At 48.8% G+C, this 21,110-nt stretch overlaps 1 protein-coding gene across 1 annotated transcript; it reads left to right on the forward strand.

Annotated features, from left to right (window-relative positions):
* Positions 1-4,992: 4,992 nt before the first annotated feature.
* Positions 4,993-19,243, forward strand: LOC141995647 (speriolin-like protein). The gene is made up of 5 exons (XM_074966908.1): positions 4,993-5,517; positions 10,158-10,502; positions 11,497-11,835; positions 15,226-15,371; positions 17,529-19,243. The coding sequence occupies exons 1-5, from the start codon at positions 5,316-5,318 to the stop codon at positions 17,853-17,855; spliced, it is 1,359 nt and encodes a 452-aa protein (XP_074823009.1). The 5' UTR covers positions 4,993-5,315; the 3' UTR covers positions 17,856-19,243.
* Positions 19,244-21,110: the final 1,867 nt, after the last annotated feature.

The raw sequence follows: 21,110 nt of genomic DNA on the forward strand, positions 1-21,110 counted from the left end.
CTGTTTTGTGTGTGTGAATTTAAAAATGTCTGTTCCAGAGCAGGGATTCAAAAGTGAGGATCCCACACCAGGAGTCGGTGCCCTAACGACTGGCTAAAGGTGACTGGGCGGGGCAGTGGGAGCACCCCAACGACATCTTCCTCCTCCATTTTCTGCATGGCCGAAACCCTTCTGACTAACATCAGGTTGACTGAAGCTACATTTTTCATTGAATAAGCTAATCAGCTGAAAAACTTCACCCCGCTCTAGGCACAACCTCCTTCAGCTTATCTGCAAAGCTCCTAGTCAGTCTACATTCAAAGACCTACTTCTGCTGCGCTGCTTACAGGGAATTGAGCTGAACCGAATGCAAATTGTAAATCATTTTGCATATTGTCATTCTCTCCTTTCCCTTAGCCTCTGTGTATGTGTCTGTGAGACTCTAAAGCTGGGACTGTCCTTCAGTGTTTGGGAAGTGCTAGGCACATAGCCTGCGCTATCATAATTAGTAACAGCAATTATTGTCTCACAAAACATAAGAGTAGAGCTGGTTGCAAAAATTTCAGCTAAACAGTTTTCAGCAGGAAAATGAAGTTTTCCTTGTGTCCACCCAGTGATAAATGCCAAAATGGCAGCCTCTCTCTCCTTATATCTTCCCAAACTTACTGTTTTGTCCCCAGACTCAGGATGACCTCATGCTAGTCTTCCCTTCCTACGGACTGTCCATCCCTCTGATTATTCATATGTTAGTGAGGTTTCCATTGTTTTGGTCACACCTTATTTAATTTAATTGGAGACAGGTAAGTAGCTGCCTTCCCTCCTGTCTATGATAAAACCTTTTTCTCCTTGTTTGGTCACAGACTTTAAAGCCCATCCGTGATTATTCATAATTCCTCATATAGAGTTAATACATACATTTTACAATTATATTAGTCACCAGTGTGACGTTACCTTTCATAAATGACCTTACTTGATACTGCAGACAATCAGTTGATTCAATTACTTAGCCTCTTGCAGATGTCTGAACCTCAAATGATGTCTCCCCCACTTACTTATTAGGCTGATTGGTTGGTTTACCTTTTATTTAAATGTGCCTTCATTATCTGTGCCTGACAACAAGCAAGTACACATTCTTTCTTTAGGGAGGACTGGGCTTATGCATTGCTTGACCAAGACATTTTAAGAACATGATTCTAGTACATATCCTATACATACATCACACAAGAATATTAAAGATTGGGGAGTTATATTTTCCAATGATATATTACACTTTTGTTATGATATATACGGACAGGTGGCATGTGTTATTTTTGGTGAGTATGTCAGGCCTGCCAAGATTTGCTGACACAAAGTAGTAAACCACCAATGGGTCTCTGTGTCACACTGGAACCTTATGCTTATGCTCAAATAAATGTGTTAGTCTCTAAGATGCCACAAGTACTCCTTTTCTTTTTGTGAATACAGACTAACACGGCTGCTACTCTGAAAACTGGAACCTATGTTTGTCGAGGGTCCATCATTAAGCTTTCTCCCTGCCAAAGAAAAGGGGTACAGTGAGTTCTCATGTAATCACATGTTTCCAGGAGCAGCGGCTTTAAGGAGAACATCAAATGTTGTTGTGAGAAAAATTGAGAGTTGGCAAAGGAGAGGATAACCCCCTTTTTGTGCATTAAACATCTATTTGAACCTGCTTGTAGCTGAAGAAAATCTCATTCACCAAAGAGACCCACTCTTGCATATGGAATTGGCAGGAACCCCCACCGGCCCCCAGCTCATAGCTCTGAGCCATTAGTCCTAGCAGGGTGCACTTTACCTTGACCCTACTAAAGTAGCTAGGCTTTCTGAATGCCACTGGCAATCTTTGGGATTGAGGATGATTCTTCAGCTTCACATCTTCCTGGCTTAGTGAGGCTTTGTCCTCCCTCCAGAGTCTTTGATGGTGCTGTGGTGTGTCAGTCTCAGATATTTTTTTCATTCATAAAAAACCAACCTACCTACTTCCATCAAACACCCTGGTTCTTCAGCACTTCCAGCATCAGTGTGCATGGAGACCACACATCCTTTAAATGCTCTATATCTGGTTCTGTTTTATGCACTCTCAGTAAACACGTAACTAACACTTTGCTGATTGTTTTGGCCAGGATATAACCCAGCAGTGTGTTTGATTGACTGTGTCCATGATTGAGAAGTGCACTCACCTTCACATCCATTATGCCCACCGCTTGTGTGAGGAGCCCATGTCCTCCTTTGATGCCAAGCTCAGTTTTGAGAACATGACTAAATGCCTGCAGATCCTGAAGGAGAGGTACCAGGACCTGGATAACCAGGATATTTACTGCAATAATGAAGTACAGTTCAGAGGCTACAGTGTCCTGCTCAGTCTCAGCAAGGGATATTCTCAGGTGAATCTTTAGTTCAGTGTATCTGATCTATTCCTTCAGGAAAACTTAATTCTGTTTTGTTCATAGCACATAGATTAAGAGATGTGTATCACTGTAGTATTGTGTACAACAATGTACAATAGTTGACGTTTGTAAGGCTAGGCATCTTATGTTTTGTGAGACGATAATTGTTGTTACTAATTATGGTAGTGCAGGTTATTACTACTTGCGATTACAAGTTTTGGACCTGGACCGTGAGCTGCCAGACAAGTTCAAGGAAAATTTGTGGGGGGAAGGAAGAGACTAAGGCCACAACACTTCAGCCAGCTTCAGGATGTACCTTGAGATCCCGATCCCAAGACTGAGAACCACAGTGCAGAACATCAACTAATTCATCATTAAGGCTATGCTTTAGTCACAGGTATTTCTAGTAAAAGTCATGGACAGGTCACGGGCAGTAAACAACGATTCACGGCCCTTGATCTGTCCATGACTTTTACTATATTCCCCTAACTAAAACTTGGGCAGGGGGCCACTGGTGCTCTGGTGGGGAATGGTCGGGGGCACCATGGGTGCTGGGGGGGATGGCCCGGGACCCCACTGGTGCTGCAGGGGAAGGGTTGGTGGGGCTGGCAGGGGCTCCCGACCCAGCTCCGCGTGTCCCTGCAACTCGTAGGCCGCGGAGGGGCCAGGGGCTGCGTGTGCTGCTCCCGCCACAAGTCAAGCACCAGCTGTGCAGTTCCCATTGGCCAGGAACCGCAGTATGGCTGTTCTTATGTTCTTAATGAATGTCCCTGCTGAGATGGATCCTCCTAAACTACCCTCTGTGCATAACAGCAGCAGAGTGACCTCTGGTCCCTGCGTTATTCCATACCAATGCCCTGTAAGGTGCCAGCTTCCCTTCCATTGTCCACATACAGGGTTCCAGTACCGTGGGGCCTGTGCCTGTAGATGCATATCTGCAGATCTCCTGCCAGTGGAGGTTTAGGCTGGTTCTTTGACACATGACCTATTATCCCTGATTGATGTAATCAGTCTCTGCTCCATTCATGGCTCTTGTTTTCATCCTCTTGGCCCATTTTCATTTCTGTCTTGGGCTTGAGGTTGGTCTGCTGTAAGCCATGCAGATGTTGCTGGTGCTCTGCTCTGCAGGCATGCCCAGCTTCTGCCATGCCCAGATTTTGCAGGTGCTCAGCACCCACAGTTGGGACCAGATTTTCAGAAGTGCTCAACTCCCACTGTGCCATTTATGGGCAGTGTGATGGGGCACTCTACTCACTGAAGATGGTGCCCCCTCCAGGCCGTTCTGGGGATTCACTCTGCCGTGCTGTCTTTTTCACTGTCTGTGGCCCTGCGCTTACTCCAGGAGTCTTGCTGACTCATAAGGTGTAGTCCTTGATTCCTTTCAATGGTTTCATTGTACAGTTGATAACCCTTGATGGGCCATCGAACAGGCTAGGCAGTGCTGATGCCGATCTATGTGGGGGTGTCACCCAGATGCACAGCACAAGTTTGAAATACAGATATACCATCCATATCTATAACTAATACAAGGGTGATACAAACATATAAACAAGATTATCATACTTGGCAAATCGTAACATTTTCACTGGCACCTTACACGGCATATTTGGCACAATTTATTGCAATTTGACAATATTGATTTAATAATAATGTAAAGCATTGCACATATTCCATCGAGTGTCACAGGCTACACATGCGTTAGACGGGGAATTGGTACTGAGGGTGAAGAGATATTCAAATAAGCCTGTGATTATTTGAAAAACAAAATGTTGAAAAAAGCTCACTCGTGTTTTGGCTCATGTTTGAATTTTTACCAGAAGTTAGTTTTATTTTTAAATTGCTTGGTTGGTAAATCAAAATGGGCATTTATGCTTTAATATTCCTCTAGACAGTAGTAGAGATTTGGCCAGTTCCTCAGTTCTCCCACCTATTTGTGCCATGTGAGGAGTGGCTTTCCCCAGGATATCACTTCAAACTGCGCAGATCTCACAACCCCATCCATGGCATCTTCAAAACGAGTGACAGCCCATGACTGCTCAGCACAGAAACAGCCCTGGGGAGAAGGGCAAGGGTGCAGGGAATTCTTTCAGCAGGGCTTGGTTAGTTCTACATGTTGTGAGACAGTGACGGGATATCCAGCTGACTTGTGCTCTGGGAGAGGGGTGTGTGGTTGTACCCAAAATCTCACTGAGGACACAAGAAGCATCTGCCCCTCCCCCAATCAGGTGTGGTCTCTGTGTGAGCAATGCTGCCATTCTGCTTTCCAGAAATGGGGAGGGTGCTGGGGTTTAGCAGTGTCACAGGGGAGCATTCTCCGCCCTGGCTAAACCACCATCTGTGCTGGAGGGGTGCTGGAAAATTAGCTATATGAACATCCCTTGAATGTCTGTCCCCGTCTATTCATGAGCCCCAACCCCTGTAATTCCAGTCCTATCCCTTCCCTTCCATTCCTCTGCAGGCTCTTCTGTGCCCAGAGGAAGAGGTGTAGTCATTGGGGTATCACCGACAGCCGCACAGCACACCCTAGTGGTCTGAGACCAGACAAACAGGTTCCTCTACCATTTCCATGTACCAAGAGCATATGTTCCACTCATCCAGTGGACTGGTCATCTCTGAGTAGGAGCCCAGGCCGCACTCTGTGTGCCTGTCTGTTTGAAGCAAGACTTGCAGACAACCTGTGGGTAAAGAGCTCTACTGGAGAGCACAGCATTGTGAGTTACCTGTCGTGTGCTCAGCCCCATCCAGGGGACGTCCTGCACCACGAAATGATCTTCAGGGCTAAAATCCCAGCTGTTCCTTTAAGAGCAAGTGATATCACAATGGTGTGGGAACATTCTAAGGTTTCCTGTGGGCCTTTCTGAGCGCTGGGACAGGTGACTCTTGCCCTGCTGAGGCTGTCTGCTACACCTGACTCCTCCAAGGGCAAGGAGGATGACAATGACAGAGGATAACGAGTGGATGAAGACAATTCAGAATGAAAATGAATACCTGAAAGATCAGGTTAGATTGCTCCGGGAGAACTATGAATTACGTTCGTTACTGAGTCAGCACTATGAAAACAGCCACGAAGGACGAATTGTCACTTCCCACCCTGCTCCCGTGTATCCGAATGCCCGTTCGCCAGGACAAGGAGGTAAGGAGAACCTGGAACATCGATTCTGTTTGTTCTTTTGAGTAATGGCCCTCTAATGCAATAGGTGAGAGCCTTGGCTGAGCTCCCCCTAGTGGACAGTCCCCAGGCTGCTCTGTTTGGATCCACCCACTCGATCTCCTGTGCGCCAGGTCTGGGTAGAGTCCACTCATTGTTGCAAGGTCTGGGCTTTTAGGCTTATGTACCCAGCGTGCATATTCTCTGTCTAGCCCCTTTCTGAGATATGGGATTCTGCAGTGCCACTGCCTAGGCCCTGAAACCAGTGCCAGCTCTCCCCGACCTCCCCAGTCACTACTGCACGCTCCCCAGAGTTCCACCAAAGCCTTGGACCCTGTGTGCTACTGTTTCACCCTTTGGGGATGACGTGACAATTAAAGCAAGGGACACACAGACTTTGCAAACGCACTTCTCTTTCCACCGGCCCAGTCTTGCTCTGTGGCTCTCATCTCTACTTTGCAAGAGAAAACCCCCTTCTAATAGCACATTCTAAAGCCTTTGTCTCTTCCTGTTCTTCCTCTGAGGTTTTTTCCATTCCTTGCTCTTCAGTGTGCTGCGACAGATCAGCCATCAGCAAGTCAGTAGCCTTTGGCTGGTCATCTCCATTGTCCTGCTTGGGCAAGGTTATTCAGTTGTTGATGGTCCTCAATACCTGTCCCATTCAGGTACCAAGCCCTCTCGCCTTAACACAAGTGGGATGATGCATGGACACAGTGAAGGACACCTCTAAGGGTGTAAATATACAGAGAACTCGTTAAATCAATCTGGAATTCATAAGGTCACATAGACAGACAGATTCCCAAACTGTCACACAGTAATTCTCTGGCTGCAAGCAAACTGTGTGCGCACTCTCACCCAGCCACGTGGTATGAGTATGAGTCCTTTACTCCATCTGAGCCCCTCCTCTGTCAGAAACTGGGTCTTTGCTCTCGCTAAGAGAGAGACACTACACCAGGGGTCAGCAACCTTTCAGAAGTGGTGGGCCAAGTCTTCATTTATTCACTTTCATTTAAGGTTTCGCGTGCCAGGGATACATTTTAATGTTTTTTAGAAGGTCTCTCTATAAGTCTATATATTACATAACTAAACTATTGTCGTATGTAAAGTAAACAAGGTTTTTCAAAATGTTTAAGAAGCTTCATTTAAAATTAAATTAAAATGCTGATCTTACGCCACCGGCCCGCTCAGCCCACTGCCAGCGTGGGGTTCCATTCACCTTGGCCGGCAGCAGGATGAGCGGGGCCCTGGCTGGCAAGGGGCCGGCGGCCGGGACCCCAGACCGGCAGTGGGCTGAGCGGCTCAGCCCGCTGCTGCTCAGCCCGCTACCGATCTGGGGTTCTGTCCGCCAGCTCCTGCCAGCCAGGGTCCCGACTGCCGGCCCCGCTCAGCCCGCTGCCAGTCTGGGATCCCAGCCCTGCCCACATAGAGTGCGTACCTACCTTCTCCCTGGTTCTAGCCCATTCTCTTCCTCTCTCTGCACTGAGCTGAGGGTGGGAGTGCACTGAGCACAGGGCTGGGGGTGAAGGAGCAGGCTGAGGTTTGGGGTGTAAGGTCTGGCCAGGAGCTAGAATGAGGGAGGGGGTTCAGGGTTGGGGCAGGAGGTTTGGGTGTGGAGTGCTTACCTGGGCAGCTCCCATTTGGTGTGAGGGATGAGGGTGGGAATGTAGGGGGTGCAAGAGTCAGGACATGGGGTGTGTGGGGGCTGGGTATGTGTGGGGGTGCTGGAGTCAGGGCTGGGGTCGTGGGGATGCAGGGGTCAGGGCAGGAGGCTGGGGTGTGTGAGGGGGGTGCAGGGGTCAGGGCAGAGGGCTGGGGTGTGTGAGGGAGGATGCAGGAGTGAGAGCAGAGGGCTGGGAGGGTGTGTGGGGAGGTGCAAGTGTGAGGGCAGAGGGCTGGGGGTGTGGGCTGGGGTCGTGGGGGTGCTCCCAGCCCCCTGCCCAGAGCAGCTCATGGCAGGGGGCTGGAGAGGATATGCCCTGATTCCACCCCCCGTCCCCATGGCCCTGTCCCCACCTCTTCTCCGCCTCCTCCCAGGAGCAGCGAGCGCGCTGCGGCTCCGCTTCTCCCCCTCCCGCGCAAGGGGCATCAGCTGATCGGCGGCAGGGAGGGAGAGGAGGAGGGGCAGGAACCCAGCACGGCGGGGGAAGAGGTGGGGAAGGGGGGACCTTGCCTGCCCTGCAGCAGCAGCCAACAGGACCAAGCTTCTTCACCCTGCCCCGCGGGTGAGGGGCGGAGAAGAGCGGGCCGGGGCGGGCAGGATTTTTAATGGCTCTCTGCTGCCTGCCATAGGTTGCCGACCCCTGCACTACGGTGATGAGCATGGTATATGACCCTATGCAGATAATCTACATGAACAATGCACCCAACATCTCCCTTCTAGAGACCCCTGGGTCTAACCAGCTTGTTATGGCACCTCCAATACCTCATTGAGCAAAACTGGGAGAGACTTAGAAGACCTGGTATTCCAGAATCCTTTCTGGAATTGATCTGTTATCATGGTGATGGCCAGCCCTGTCTGAGGAGGTCTCAATTTATTTGGCAGACAAGACTGCCCAGATTCACTGAGCTGTCCACCAAGCAATCCACTCTACTGACTGCAACATCACACATTCTGGGGGACGGGGAAAGAAAATGTCACCCCCTGACAGATAGTGTGAAGTTTCAAAGATCCCTTATCCCCCAGTCAAATTTCTACTGTGATTTCCTCCAGCAATGCTCTAGGCCCTCCCGCCATCTCTTGCAGGTGTTCGTTACCCCAGACGACCTGCAGGAACGACAGAAATAGCGAGGGCTTGTGAGAAGACATAAAGCTCATCTGGTGCAAACCAACGTGGTTCCATTGACGTCATGGAGCAACATTGGCTTACATCAGCTGAGTGAAGATCTGGTCCATAATAGCGTTGATAGACAATGGTCATCCTATCATCCAGACAGATTACTGATAGGGTGCTCTGTTGTGTCTGTAGTTCCCAGGAGCTCCTTAAATCAAGGTTTTCTGGGAGACTGAAGACTGAGGTGGGGAACTCTGAGCATTACTACCAATGGCTGCCCTGTACGAATATAAGCTTAGTGCTCACTGAATTACCATAGTCCAGTCCCTGCATGCTCTGGGCTCTGTGTAAAACCTGGGCCTTCCTTCCTTGTTCTGAAATCCTCCTCAGGAATCTGGAAGAGATGCCCCCAGCATGTTACATTCCTCCCTTCTTCCAGTGCTGAGAACTGGCCGCTGTTTGAGAGGTGTGGGCAGTGCGATAGATCTGTGGGCTGTGGGGGCTCCTTGGCTCATTCTTAGGGACAGGGCATCTCCACCCAACTGTAGCATTGAAGCCAGAGGCCATGTTAGGGAGGGCGTTTTCATTATCACTTCCCCGAGGGGAATAGGGCTGAGCCCCAGAGATGGGTGTAACAAGGCAGTTGTGCCTGCCCCGGTACTTGCCATTGCAAGTGACGGGCTGATGTGGCTCAGGATGACAGGGAATGCCTGTCTGTGGTCCCATGTCCCAGAGGCATATTGCTGGTGTTCAGAACCGGCATTTCTGATCCCCCGCTCTGAACAGCAAAGGTCTTTCCTCTGCCTGTTGCTGCTTCAACATTGGTCCACATGGACTCAGTGCAGCGGGTTCTGTCTAAGGCACCGCCCCTGGAGAGAAGGGCACAGGGACCCAGGAAACAAGTTTCGCAACCCATGCCCATCCCTTAGCCAAGTGGTGTAAGGTGGACACCTTCTTGTCAGCCAGCACATCCTTTGGGAGGCAGGGCAGGCCTGAAAGAGAGAGAATACAGGAACTATCCAAAACAAGCATTCAGTCCTGGGGAGGGCTGTGTATGGGGGTGGGGAGTTCTGTTCCCCACTCTCCTTGTTCCATGGACTGTTAGTAACAACTCACCAGCGAGGATTCCTGGCCACAAGCCGGTCTGAGAAATAACCTGATCTGACCTGTTAATTTATTTTCTCTGATGACAGCCCCACCAGCAAACTGATTCCACCCTGGTGCAATAGGGTCGCCCTCCCTGTCTTCGAAGATGACCCCCACCTACCTCAATCTTCTCTAACGTGACACCAGCCAATTGTTGTTTGCTTTTCCCCTCTCTCTCCAGGAGAGGGCGCTGCACTGTAGCTGTAACATGCGACTGTCTTTTCACACTCACTGGAGCTCTGGGTTTGGAAGGGTCTATCTACCCGGGGACACTCCACTGGCTCCCTTGACGTCTTCGAGGAGCAGTGGGCGCTGTCCAGGGTTCTCTGCTCGGTGTCCCCATAGGTTCCCTTCGTTTAGCCCTGTGACCTCACTCCAGTTCCTGCTGTCGCCTTAGTTGTCCCCCGTAATTATTTGGAATCCTGGACCTGTGGATCCTCCCCTTAGGCTGCGGGGAGGTCCTATAGCAGTGAGCCCGCTTCCGCCCACCCACTTCTTGGATCCCAACCGGACACGACTGAAGGGGCATTAATAAGGTTCACTGGCAATGTGTCTGACAACACTGCCCTGCTGCCAAGCTCTGTCAGGCACATGGCACCTCCCATGTGGGATTCATAGTTGTTCTAGCACCAGAGAAAAAGAGATCAGCTGCCCGAGTAAAAGCCTTCTTTTGAATGGTAACAGTGTATTCTCTCTTCTCTGTTGCAGCCCAGCCTCACAGAAGAGATATCAAGCCACTGGAGAGCCCAAGTCACCTACACCCTTCGCTGCTGCAGGAGTTCAGTTATTCCCCTCTCCATATTGCAAATGAGGAAGCAACTCTGTCTAGCTCCAAAGCCCAGGCAGAGGCTACATTTAAGGGGATTCCCAATAATCCCACTTTGTTTCAGCCTACACCTAGAGAGAGGAAACCAATCCTGCTTTCCAGCACTTCCTGGACCACCAGGATGGAGAAACAGCTGCCAGAATCCATAGACCTCTCAAGGCTGAAGAAAGTCTGCTTCACAGATGTGGCTTCACCTGGCGGAGATAAGGCTCGTTTATATGGGATGGGTAAGAACTGACCCCTCTATTGTAGCTCAAGATTTCATGGAGCTCTCAACATCCAGGTGACTACACTAAGCGTTTCGAGTGGTGTCTGTGCTTCTCAGGATCAGGCCAAGAGGGCAGGGGCACCAGTGCTGGACCAAGGGACCATGTCCTCTAGAAGCCAGGGCGAGCCCTGAATCAGTGTTACATTGCGTTTAGGTTTGTGTCTCATGTGGGGTTTTTTTCAGCTGATACGGCTAGTCCCCTTCCTCTTGTTCTAAGGTGAACAAGTTGCTTGTGGTGGATGCAGGACATAAATCTGTGGCTGCGACTGTTTGTCCTCTGACTTCCAGGAAAACTTGAAAGGGTTCAAAGTGAGGTGATCCCCTTGCCTGATCCTGTGGTCACACACATAGAGTGGCAGAAATGTTAGTGCCAGGAACCCCCCAAACCAGCTGGCTCTTTTGCCACCAGCCCCACCCCAGATAGGGATGCACCCAAAAGGACCACAGGGAAAGACAAGATGGAGAAGGGGTCAGGGCTGACCCTGCTCTCACAAACTCTGAACTCTCCAATTACTCTGCTCAGTACATCCCCACCAAACTTCCCAAATACACTTGTCCTTGGCTATGGGACATTCTCTGAGAGCAGTGACTAGAAAAAGCCATGGAGTTTCCCATGCCACTGACAACTCTGCCCGTGCACCTCACCACCTGTTCTTCCAGCCAAAGCCCTCTCTGAACAAAGACAACCCTCCTGAGTTGTGTCCAGTTCTGTTCGTATGAAGAGAGCTGGGCAAGACGGTGTGTCCAGTTTTGAATGTTGTTGATTCTAGAGGTTATCAGACACTGAGATCCCCAAAATGAGAGGCACTAAGCAGGCACTTGGATTTACGTTCATAAACACCTAGACAGATAATCAGAGCTGGGCCCTCTAGATTTCTCAGGCCCTCTTCACTGGAAATCTATAGGAAGCCATGGCTAACTCTTATCCTATACCCCCTTTTGCTTTGTTGTAGCTCACCAGCAGCATGGAAGTGTCCTCAATGCACCAGACCCGCTGAGTCAGCCCCAGCCATCGTCCCTGGGAGAATTTGTTTCCTCAAATCCCCTCAGCATTTCACACAAGGAAGGGGCCCAGGCACAGGCTGTGTTTCCAGGATACTTCAAAACACTGGAGCCATTTCCCCCGGGAATTCCCCCAAGGAAGCCAGTCCCCCTTATAAACAATGCACGGGATACAGTGGGTGAGAAAATGTCCCTGGACTCAGAAGAGATGCACAGGAAAAAGAGAGTCTGGTTCTCAGAGAGCCCAGGAGGAGATGAGCCACGGAAGCCCCATACCTATTATTTAAATGGTAATGACGTGATTTCACCCTGGCCTTGCTGCTAGTAACTGTAGCTAAAGATGGGCTTAACTGACACTAATCATAAGCTGTCTCTGCAAGCATGGGGGAGTGGGGGCTTTTTGTTGCCCTAGAGCTTGGCCACACTAGGATAAAAGGCATCTTTTAAAACTTGATCACCAATATTTTGCATCTAAGGAAAGGAAGGAGTGATGAGAGCAGCAGAATAAGGCCAATTGATTTTTATAAAAAGCAGACTTTAACAAATGCAGAGAACTGGTAGGTAAGGTCCTATGGGAAGAAAATATAAGGGAAAAAGTTCAGAAGAGCTGTCAGTTTCTCAAGGAGACAATATTAAAGGCACAACTGCAAACTATCCTGATGCAAGGGAAAGATAGGAAGAATAGTAAGAGTATAACAGGTCAAAAAAGAACTGGATAAGTTCACAGAGGATAGGTCCATCAATGGCTATTAACCAGGATGGGCAGGAATACAAAACCATGCTCTGAAGTGTCCTTAGCCTTTGTTACCAGACGCTGGGAATGGGTGGTGGGGGATGAATCACGGGATGATTACATGCTCCATTAATTCCCTCTGAAGAACCTGGCATTGGCCGCTGTGGGAAGACAGGATACTGGGCTAAATGGATCATTGGTCTGACCCAGTATGGCCGTTCTTATGTTCTCAAGAGTCCAATATGGCTGCATCAGGAGGTCTTTAATGACCTGAAAATCAAAAAAGAATCCTACAAAAAGTGGAAGCATGGACAGATTACGAAGAAGTACAAAAGAATAGCACAAACATGTAGGGACAAGGTCAGAAAGACTAAGGCTCAAAATGAGTTACACCTTGCAAGAGACATAAAAGGCAATGAGAAGAGGCTCTTTAAATACATTAGGTGCAAAAGCAGGACGAAGGAAAGTGTAGGTTCCCTACTTACTGGGGAAGGTGAGCTAATAGCTAATGACATCAAGAAAGCTGAGGTGTTTAATGCCTATTTTGCTTCAGTATTCACTAAAAAATGTTTAATGGTGACCATATACTCAACACAATTAATATTAACACCAAGGGGGAAGGAATGCAGGCCAAAATAGGCAAAGAACAAGTTATAGAAAATAAATTAGGTCTATCCAAGTCAGCAGGGCCTGATAAAGTTCATCCTAGGGTACTTAAAGAACTAGCTGAAGCAACCTGGGAGCCGTTAGCAATTTGCTGTGATAATTCGTGGAGGGTGGGTGAGATTCCAAGGACTGGAGAAGGACAAGCACAGTTCTAATCTTTAACAAGAGGAACAAAGGGGACCTGGGCTGTTTTAGTCCAGTCAGCCTAACTTTGATATCTGGAAAGATACTGGAACAAATTACTGAAAAATCAATTTGTAAGCACCTGGAGGGTAATAGGGTAATAGGGACTACCTAACATGGATTTGTGAAGAACAGATTGTCTCAAAACAACCTAATTTCCTTCTTTAAGAGGCTTACTGACCTAGAGGATAAGAGGGGAAGCAGTAGACTTGATATACCTTGATTTTAGTCAGGCTTTTGACACAGTCCCCCATGACATTTTCATAATCAAACTAGGAAAATATCTAGATGAAATTACCATAAGGTGGGTGTACAACTGATTGAAAAACTGTACTCAGAGAGTAGTTATCAAAGGTTCACTGTCAAACTGGGAGGGCGTATCTAGTGGTGTCCCACAGAGGTCAGTCCTGGGTCCGGTACTAGTCATTATTTTCATTAATTACTTGAATAATGGAGTGGAGAGTATGCTTATAAAATCTGCTGATGACACCAACCTGGAGAGATTGCAAGCATTTGGGAGGACAGAATTAGAATTCCAAATGACCTTGACAAATTGGAGAATTGGCCTGATTTCAACAAAGCGAAATTCAATACAGACAAGTCCAAAGTACCCGTACTTCACTTAGGAAGGAAACATCAAATTCACAGCTACAAAATGGGGACTCAGTGATTAGGTGCTGGCACTGCTGAAAAGGATCATAAGTTGGAGTCAACAATGTGATGCAGTTATGAAAAAACCTAATATCATTCCAGGGTTCATGAATAGGAGTGTTGTATGTAAGGCATGGGAGGTAATTGTCATATGTAAGACATGGGAGATACTCAGCACCGGTGAGGCTTCAGCTGAAGTATTGTGTCCAGTTCTGGGCATCACACTTTAAGAAAGATGTGGACAAACGGGAGAGAGTCCAGATGAGAGCAACAAAAATGATAAAAGGTTTAGAAAACCTGACCTGTGAGGAAAAACTGATCATGTTTAGTCTTGAGAAAAGAAGACTCGGGGGGACCTGATAATGGTCTTCAAATATATCAAGAGCTGTTATAATGAAGACATTGATCAATATTTCTCCATATTCACTGAAGGTAGGGCAAGATGTAATTGGCCTAATCCGTGGCAAAGGAGATTTAGGTTAGGCATTAGGAAAAACTTTCTAACTATTGAGGTAGTTATGCCCTGAAACAGGCTTCCAAGGGAGGTTGTGGAATCCCCATCATTGGAGGTTTTTAGGAACAGGTTGGACAAACACCTGTCAATGATGGTCTAGGTGTACTTATTCCTATCTTAGTGTTGGGCTGGATGACTTCTTGAGGTCCCTTCCAGCCCTACATTTCTATGATTCTATGTTTTAATTAACATGTTTCAAAGTCCTAGTGTACACAGGGCAAGTGTCTATTTTAATATGTGCTCCTAAGGGCAAGGTGAACCTGGGGGTCCCCCAATATGATTTTTAAATACCTCTATGCTACAGAGCCTTTGTCAGCATGGCTTCATCACTACGGCTATGCTGTAGAGCCCCCTAATGCAGACACAGCTCATGCTGACACAAGGAGTTTTTCTGCTGGCACGGTAACACCACCTCCCCATGCGACATTGCCTATGGTCACAGAAACACTCTTCTGTCGACATAGCTGCATCTACACTGGCAGTTCTGTTGCTAGGGGGCACGGTTTTTTCCACCCCTGACTGACACAGTGATGCCAGCAAAACTTTGTAGTGTAGACCTGACCCTCGCGTGGATAAGCCCATCTGGAAGGGCAGTGGGGGTTTTATGGCTGAGAAAAGCCCTGAATGTGACCTGCTTTTCTCCTTATACATGTATTTATTTCCAAAGTCCCTTTCCATGCGTATTTACATAACCAATCCATTTAAGGAGGCAGATGTTATCCAGTTCATGCATGGCACTGGGAAGTCAGTGCTGTGTTTGGTTGTATATGTGCGCATCTGTGTATATAACTTGTGTGAGGATATATCCTCTCTCCTGGCATCTGGCTCAAACCAAGCAGTAAAACTTTAACCTGAATCTAAGCACAGTGAAAACATTTGGCCTTTGTGCCTTAAGTTACGATAGAACTAACAACCAGCCTGTCCTTCATATAGAGTTGGAGCTGAACAGCAAGAAAAATGGCCGCATAGTGGGTGAGATTGCCTTCCAGCTAGACAGGCGCATCCTTGCTTATGTGTTTCCTGGAGTAACGAGACTTTATGGCTACACAGTGTCCAACATTCCTGAGAAAATCAAACAGGTAAATCCTTCCTTGAATCTGCTGAGGGACAGGACGGTGCATAGAGCCAGCTGGAAATTTTCCAGTGGGACAATGTCCATTTGCTGAAAGCAAAAAGTTTCATGGAAACGGGTCATTTCTGATGAAAATTCATTTAGAAAGAAAAATAGAAAAACAGCAAATCGACCAGGTTGAAACCGACTATTTCAGAACAGAACCTTTTTGGTTTTTTCCCATCTCGAAATAAATTTTCATTTCAGTTTTTTCAATTTTATATTCTGTTGCATAATATATAATGTTTTAAAAGTCAGAATCAGAACAAAACATTTTGATTTTGACAAAATTAAAAATTTCAGTGGAACCAAAATGAAATTTTAAAAAAATAGTTTTTTTCATTCCACTTCAGAACAGGAGACTTTTTGAAGTCACAAAATATCCCTGCTAAATGAAAAATCCTGTTCCCGCCAACTCTAGGGGTGTGTGTGTGTGTATGTGTGAAAGAGAGAGAGCATTACAGTGGGACTCCGAAAATCTGAAATGCAGCCACACACCAACATTGAAAATTTCATGGGCTTCCTAAGGGCTTTTTGCAGTGTCCCAGCCTTTCATGCATTTTGGTCTTAATCTCTCCGAAATCAGTGGGAGTTAGGCACCTAAATACTTTTGAGGATCATCTGGGCCTCTATGTCTCAGTTTCCCATCTGTGAAATTGGGGATAATAATCCCTCGCAGGAGAGTTGCGAGCTACACTCATAATACTCTAAATGCTACGGTTATGCTTATTGATACATAAATTAATCACTAGGCTCAGAAGCCCAAGCTGCTTGAAAGGCCTGGAGCTCCACATATGCGTAAAACTTGGTAATAAGAAAAATAAGTGGTTTTGTGCAGTGAAAATCTATTTGGCTTTTGTGCAGAGAGAGCCACGGCAATGTGAAACAGATTGTGGGTGTGTCTACACTGCATTGTAAATCTAGGTCTGTGGGACCTGGCGTTGCAGATTCAGTGTTTCCAACCACGCTTGAGCGTCCACACTGCATTCTAAACCTGGGTTTACGATTGCTGGTGCTGGGTCTCGCAGCTGTGCTAATGTGTCCATGCTGCACTATGTAGATCTTCTGACTCAGGTCGGCGGCTTGAGCTGCGTCCACACTGCAAAATGAGAGGGCTTGGATCTAAGTCACAGCGGGACTTGGGCTCTGACCCTCCCCTCCAGCTGGGCCCTAGGACCCAGGTCCTGAGTGCTTGCTCACCCAAATCAGACTGATTTGTATGTGGACAGGAAGGGGGCTTGGACTCAAACCTGAGTCAGAATCACGGCTTAGTGGGCAGTGTAGACATACCCTACCATGGAAACCTGGGCATGTGACCTGTGAGCCTCATGAATCGATGGTGTGTGCATGGGGGGAACACAGGAGGCTGAGGATGTTGTAGTCTGCCGTGGAAGTGGCTGTCAGTCAGGGAGAAATATTGATTGTTAAAGTTGGTAACTGAATGAGGGGAGAGGCACCAACTCCCTCCCAGCTAGCAGGTCTGCTCTCTTCCCTGGGACATTCAGCCACACGGGGGAGGCCAGCCAGGTAGCTTAGGGGAGAAGGTGGGGGCTTGTGTTGCACAGTAACGAGCATGGTGAGAGCTAAAAGAACTCCCATGTTCTGGGGGGTGTTGGTTCTCCTTGGCAAGAAGGGCTGCCTAGTTCTCTCCCCTGAGAACTGGAAAGCTTGCCAGCATCCTGGCTCACTTCAGTGGAGCAGCATCAATTTACACCAGCTGAGGGTCCAGCCCCTTAACATGCAGGCCAAACCCAGCTCAGTCCATACAGTCGCTCGTTAGCTGCCTGTAGAAACACAAGGGTTCATGGAGGGGTGGCCAACGTGCGGCCCTCCAGCCAGGTGAGGCCTGCAGAGTCTGGGACCCGACTCAGCTTCAGCTATCACTGCATCTAGCCAGGTGCAGCTTCATTCATCCCTGGCCGGCCCTTCCGTGTCCCTTCCGCAGCTGTACTGGGACTTTGTTCTCCAGCGTGCCAGTTTCCAGCACTGTCATTGCTGAGCGGCAGACAGACCGGGATGCTGTGGATGCAGCCAGAAAGTGGTGGCTTTAGGAACCCCCGGGGCCTGCCCATGATTATCCATGAATGGCGCTAACAGCTTCTCCCTGTTTTTTTAAACCTCCTAGGTCTCCATGAAGTGCCTGGATGGCTCTGTGGATGAGAAAAAGCACCGAGCCATGATGCAGCGCTACCTGTCCCTCGCTGCACGCCTCGAGAAGATGGGCTACAACCGGGATGTGCACCCGGTGTTCAGCGAGTTCCTGATCAACACCTACGGCATCCTGAAACAGCGGCCAGACCTGCACTCCAGCCCACTCCATAGCAGCCCAGCTGATCTGCGCAAGATCGTGATTGACATCGTCCCGTCCAAGTTCCTTGGCGACACTTTGCTGCTGCTGAACTGTTTGTGTGAACTCTCCAAGGAAGACAGTAAACCTCTCTTTGCTTGGTAGTGGACCGTGCTCACCGTACCCCCGCTGACAAAACTATCCTCCCATAGACATGAACTCAAACCATGAGTTTTAAATACAGACATGGATTTTTTTTTATCTATGTCATGAGGCTCAGTCAGAGCAGTTAGCTCCAGCAGGAATACTGTGTGTGTTTGTTTTTAATGTGAGAGGTTTCTAGATTTTTCCCATCCTCTTTTCTATTATCCTATCCTAGCCTCTGTTCTGCTTCCAACAGGGAAAGCCAGCAGGCCAAAGGCAGTCACTTCCCCCTCCACCCATCACACTCTTCCCCCCCTGAAATGGAGGGATCGACTTTGCACTCAAAGCTGGGAAAGCTTCCACCTGCAGTCACTGCAGTGCCCCTGCTGTGGCCTGCTCCACAGTCAGCAGGAGGCGCTGTGACAGACACTGGGGAAGGGACTGAAATCCATCCTGCTTGTACGCACTCACCTTTCTGACTGGAACGAATAGTAAGAGCCAAACAGGCTGGTGCACCAGCCATGCCTGTCCTGCTGCTGAATGACTTTTCATGCCCTCTTGATGTTTACAGAACAAAACACAGTCCAAAAAGAGAGAGCAGGAGAAAGACGCACCAGGGTTACACAGCTGCCTTTGACTTTAGAGCTGTCGCCTTTTTCAGCTAGGGCTGGGGAAGCTCATCTCATTGTGTATCCTGTGGGCCAGGAACCTGGCTTAGGCAGACCATTAAACTGAGTTTATGGCTGCTCTGAGCTGCAGGCCTGGTGCATGGGGGACCTGCACGTGTAAATCACTGTTCACCTGGAAAGCAGCAAGCCCATTGAAGTTTTAGCTGGCATTGGGTAACAATGATTACCGTGTTTGCTCTTGCATAGCAAGTGCCTTCAGACCTGATCCATTCTTAGGAGAGTAGCCCTTGCTTCTCTGAGTAATCCCATTGGTAGGAAGAAGGATTACCCACGTGAGTGAGAGTCGCAGGACTGCGTTCTTTATTTGTGAGGTTTCTAGCTACTGCAGAGGGATTCAACATTAACATGGGTCAGGAATCCTCTAGTCCCCCTGAAGAAAGGAAAGACACCAGGGCTGTGACACTGGGATCTGAGGATGGGGGTGCTCGGAGAGGAAGTCACAGGGCCTCAACAGCAATCCAAAGTACTCCCTCTGAGTAAGAAGATCAGTCTGGTCCGAAAGCTGAGCACTGGTATAATGAACGCAGCCCTTCTTGTCAGGAATCCCTTCCCTCTTCTCCGATACACCACATAGTGCTAGAGATGGGCCATGGCTCTGCAGTTACAGCCAGGCTGTCTGTTGATACAGAGGAGCAGTCCTCAACTCATGGTCCACAGACAAGTCTCTCGTATCCGCCCATTGGTTGCCTGAAAATTAGCCATACAACAGAATCTTTGAAACATGCTAGTCACTGCAAAAGTATTAAAGAATCTGCAAGTTAACTGGCCTGGTTTTCTTGTATGGGAGTGGAAGGAAAGGTGGTGAAATATTGAAACAGCCCCTACGTGGGACAGGTGCTTGAACCTTTATTCTGTGGCCCCAAAACGCAAGGCTTGCTCGTGCCACTGCTCCTGAGTAGCACCAGAGCCCTAGCGCTTACTGTGTGCTGTGCCCCCTCTGCGGAGGAAGCTCGCAGCATTGTGGTGCAGATGTTCCTCAGCGCATTTTATGCCACTGCTGTAGAGGAAGCTCGCAGTACCACAGCCCTGGCACTCCCACAGGGCCTCCGAAGGCTTGTGCCGTTGCTGCTGAGGAAGTTCACAGCCTTACAGCCCCAGTGCTCCTGTACAATTACTGAGCGCTTGTACAACTGCTGCCTAGGAAACTCCCAGGGCTACAGTTCCAGCGTCACTGTAAAGCCATGTGGCCCTGTGCAAGCCCTGCGGACGTGCGTAGGATGGTCGGCAAAGGGTAGTTTTTTCTGTGCAAGGCTAAACATCACACAAATGCCACACGTTTTCCCTTCCCTTGGCTAGTCCTTGTCAGAGGCTAGAGCACAATGCAGTACTGTGTTCTCTGCAGCCTGAAGTTCAGAAATACCGTTTCTCGGGAGATATAAAGGAGGGGTGCAGAGGTGGTGCTGGGATTGCTGCCTTGCTCTGGGTATTTGGGTGGTGGGGTTTTTTTTCTGAATGCACAAAGGGATATGCACCCAGGCCCTGATTCACAAAGGTACATAGGCACCTAAATACCTTTTTGAATCTGGGCCTGTGATGGGGTGTATGAACACCACACTGGCAATGCTCTTGCTGGGCATGCTCCCAGGGGCGGGAGCATATAAAAGGAAGAGGCTCAGCTCAGTCTGGGCTGACTGAGGAGGAGAGCAGATGCGTGCTGCAGGCTCCTGCTAAGAAGCTGCCGGGACTCCAAACTGCTGAGGCCGAACACCCTGATTACGCCTCAGGAGCCCAGTCGACCGTGGGGACCGAAAGGGACGATGCGCTGTTACCGGCAGAGGCGATACCAGAGCCGGGACTAAGGGTAGGAAGCGACCCAGAGGATGGGGATATGGAGATCTGAACCCTGCAACAGGATAACTGGTTTTGAAGAGCCCTGGGTTGGAACCCGGTGGAGTAGGGTGGGGCTGGGTTCCCCTGCCCTCCCTGCACTTGCCCTTAGGCACTGCTGCTGCAAGAGAGGGTGGCTTCTTGGACTCTCACTACTTACTCCTGCCAGAAGAGGCAATCTTTTAGATTCCTACCGCTGGAGGCCCAGCTGTCCCAGAGCCAAGCAGCGCCTCAGACCCCCCTTCCCTATGTTTCTGCCAAGCAATGTTAAAATCCACTGTGGTTCTGAATCAGCAAAGGCTGCGGAGGGTATGTGCCGAATCGCCTGCCCTGGCCCAGGCCCATTTCATCTGTCCTATCACCTTTCTTGCCCTCAAACAAAGGACATGCAAACAAGTAGTGCAAGGGGCCAGGCTGGCGTAGGCTATTGACACTTCCAGGGATCTGGTCCCCCCCCCCTTTTTTTTTCAGCGTTGCATTGTCTTTGAGAACTGCCTGTGATATATTCCGTAGAGCAGAACTTAGCACGACGTTAAATCCAGCGACTTGGAGCTGCCCCCTTTCCAAGGGCAGAGTGGAAGCGGTGGCAGCCTCACGTTCTGGCGGAGCAATATTGCACAGATCACTGCGTGTGTGGCGAGACTCTGTCTTTTCTTGCTGACGCATGGCCGGGCATGTCTCCCATTTATTACCCGTCGTCTAGGAAGGACACACTCAAGTGCTATTTTTGTAGCTTTCAGATTTGTCCGAATCCCTTTGG

This window comes from Natator depressus, chromosome 11, assembly GCF_965152275.1.
Source record: "Natator depressus isolate rNatDep1 chromosome 11, rNatDep2.hap1, whole genome shotgun sequence".
Taxonomy (NCBI): Eukaryota; Metazoa; Chordata; order Testudines; family Cheloniidae; genus Natator; species Natator depressus.